General features: G+C 56.9%; 2 protein-coding genes across 2 annotated transcripts in view; one reads left to right on the top strand and one right to left on the bottom strand.

The window, feature by feature from the left end:
- LOC122544749 (HORMA domain-containing protein 1-like) overlaps positions 1 to 2,557 on the top strand; it is a 35,263-nt gene that overhangs the window by 17,481 nt on the left and 15,225 nt on the right. The gene's annotated exons all lie outside the window — the stretch shown is intronic.
- On the bottom strand, positions 1,645 to 2,449 carry tnfaip8l2b (tumor necrosis factor, alpha-induced protein 8-like 2b). The gene has a single exon (XM_043683987.1). The coding sequence runs from the start codon at positions 2,411 to 2,413 to the stop codon at positions 1,853 to 1,855; it is 561 nt and encodes a 186-aa protein (XP_043539922.1). The 5' UTR covers positions 2,414 to 2,449; the 3' UTR covers positions 1,645 to 1,852.

Genomic DNA, 2,557 nt, shown 5'->3' with positions numbered 1-2,557 from the left:
CCCCCCCCACCCCCTCGTCCCCCCCTCCCCCCCCCCCCTCGCCTCAGTCTAAATTTGGTGCGGCTTTACTCTGAGACTGCGCCGCCCGCTCCCAGACTCTCCCACGAGGGGGGAAAACACTCCCTCTGCGTTGACCCTGTCAAACGCCTTAAGAACACTTAATGGAGTGATGCAGCATGGGAAACAGGCCGTCGTTTGGCCCCCCTGCTGACCATGAGGCCCACTCAGCTAGTTGCAATTGCCCGCGTTTGGCCCATAGCCCTCCCTATCCATGTCCCCATCCACCTTTTAAAGGCTGTCTTTGTACCAGCCTCCACCACTTCCTCTGGCAGCTCATTCCATACACGTACCACCCTCTGCGTGAGAAAGTTAACCCTCGGGTCCCTTTCCCCCCTCTCACCCTAAACCTACGCTGTTCTGGTTTTCGATTCCCCATCCCCGGGGTGGGGGGGGGAAACACGAACGAGAGGCATTAATTGTATCTATGCCCCTCACGGTTTCCTACACCTCAATGAGATCGCCCTCTCATTGCTCTATACCCCAGGGAGTTGAGACCCAGCCTGTTTAACCTTTGCTCCTCAGACAATCCCAAGGACCATCTGAGTGAACCTTCTCTGAGCTACCTCTGATGAAATGCTATCTCTCCTTAAATAAGGGGAGTTAAAACTGCTCGCATTACTCCAATTGTGCTGTCCCCAGCAGCCCCCTGCTGCCGTAATTGGTTAAGAGTTGGGAGGTCGTATTGCCGCTGTACAGGACATTGGTGACGCCACAGTTGGAACACTGCGTTCAGTTCTGGTCTCCCTGCTTTGTGAAACTTGAAAGGGTTCAGAAAAGATTGACAAGGATGTTGGAGGGTTTGAGCTACAGGGAGAGGCTGAACAGGGCTGAGGCTGTTTTTCCTGGAGCGTCGGAGGCTGAGGGGTGACCTTATAGAGGTTTATAAAATCATGAGGGGCATGGATAGGGTAAAGAGACAAAGTCTTTTCCCTGGAGTGGGGGAGTCCAGAACTAGAGGGGCATAGGTTTAGGGCGAGAGGGGAAAGGGACCTGAAGGGCAACGTTTTCACACAGAGGGTGGTGCGTGTGTGGAATGAGCTGCCAGAGGATGTGGTGGAGGCTGGTACAATGACAGCATTTAAAAGGCATCTGGATGGGGACATGAATAGGAAGGGTTTGGAGGGATATGGGCCAAGTGCTGGCAAATGGGACTGGAAGAATTTAGCATTTCTGGTCAGCATGGATGAGATGGGCCGAAGGGTCTGTTTCCATGCTGTATGACTCTAAACAGGACTAGATAAATTTGGGATATCTGGTCTGCATGGATGAGATGGGCCGAAGGGTGTGTGTTTCCATGCCGTGTGACTCTAACCGGGACTAGATTAATTTGGGATATCATGTTGGCATGGATGAGATGGGCCGAATGGTCTGTTTCCATGCTGTATGACTCTAACCGGGACTAGATTAATTTGGGATATCATGTTGGCATGGATGGGATGGGCCGAATGGTCTGTTTCCATGCTGTATGACTCTAACCGGGACTAGATTAATTTGGGATATCATGTTGGCATGGATGGGATGGGCCGAAGGGTGTGTTTCTGTGCCGTCTGATGCTATAAGGTACAGGCACGGTGGATGCGAGCAGGCGGGAGTATGCAGTGCCTTTTATTCTGTGATACGCCGGTGTGTTGCGGTGCCTCTGGAGAGGCTACAAGATAATCCCGCGCAGGGCAGTGGCGGCTAAACCCTCCCCTCTCGGGGTGCCATCGCGGCGGGTGTCCATTCATTGTCCCTTGTGTCCTCGGCGGGCCCTGGTGCCATTGCCCTTCCCGTGTCCCGCCCACAGCGCCGTCTATAACGTGCCGTCCTCCAGGAGCTTCCCTAAGCCGTCGCAGATCTTCTGCAGGTGGGCGCGGTAAGGGTCCTGCTCACCGTAGAGCTGGTTGAGGAGCTGCCCGTCGCCGAAGTGGTCGAAGACGTGCCGGATGCGGCCCAGGGACTTGGCGGTGAGGTGGCCCTCCACCAGCCGCAGCAGGAGGTCCCGGCTCTCCCGGAGCAGCGCGGTCAGCACCGGCGCCTCGAAGGTGAACGCCACCTCGTGGAAGCTGATGGCGGTCATGGCGCCCTGCCTCAGCTTGCGCCGGAACTCGCCGGCCAGCCCCAGCTCGCTCTCGCTGAACTGCCGGTGCCGGAAGAGCACGCCGATCTTCACCGCCACCTTCACCAGGTTCTTCAGCACCTTCTGCGACTCGGCCCGGTTGCCGGTGAACTCCTTGGAGACGCGGTAGAGCTCGTCCAGGATCTCGGCGCTGGTGTCGTCGATCAGCAGCTGCGCCAGCGACTTGTTGGCCAAGCGGCTCAGGATCTTCTTCTGCGCCTTCATGGCAAGGTCCTTGGAACTGATGGACTCCATTTCCTGCCGAGTGAGGGAGGGAGGGAGGGAAGGAGAGACGGAGAGTCAAGATGGCCGCCATTGGAATACCGCGGGCAACGCGTCCCGCTCCCGCAGCCGAATCCGGCACCCAACCTCAACGCCCCAACACTCCCCCTCAAAGAC

The sequence above is a fragment of the Chiloscyllium plagiosum genome, chromosome 51 (assembly GCF_004010195.1).
Source record: "Chiloscyllium plagiosum isolate BGI_BamShark_2017 chromosome 51, ASM401019v2, whole genome shotgun sequence".
NCBI lineage: Eukaryota > Metazoa > Chordata > Chondrichthyes > Orectolobiformes > Hemiscylliidae > Chiloscyllium > Chiloscyllium plagiosum.
Note: the sequence above shows the minus strand (reverse complement) of the source record. Positions and strands in the feature narration are given on the sequence as shown.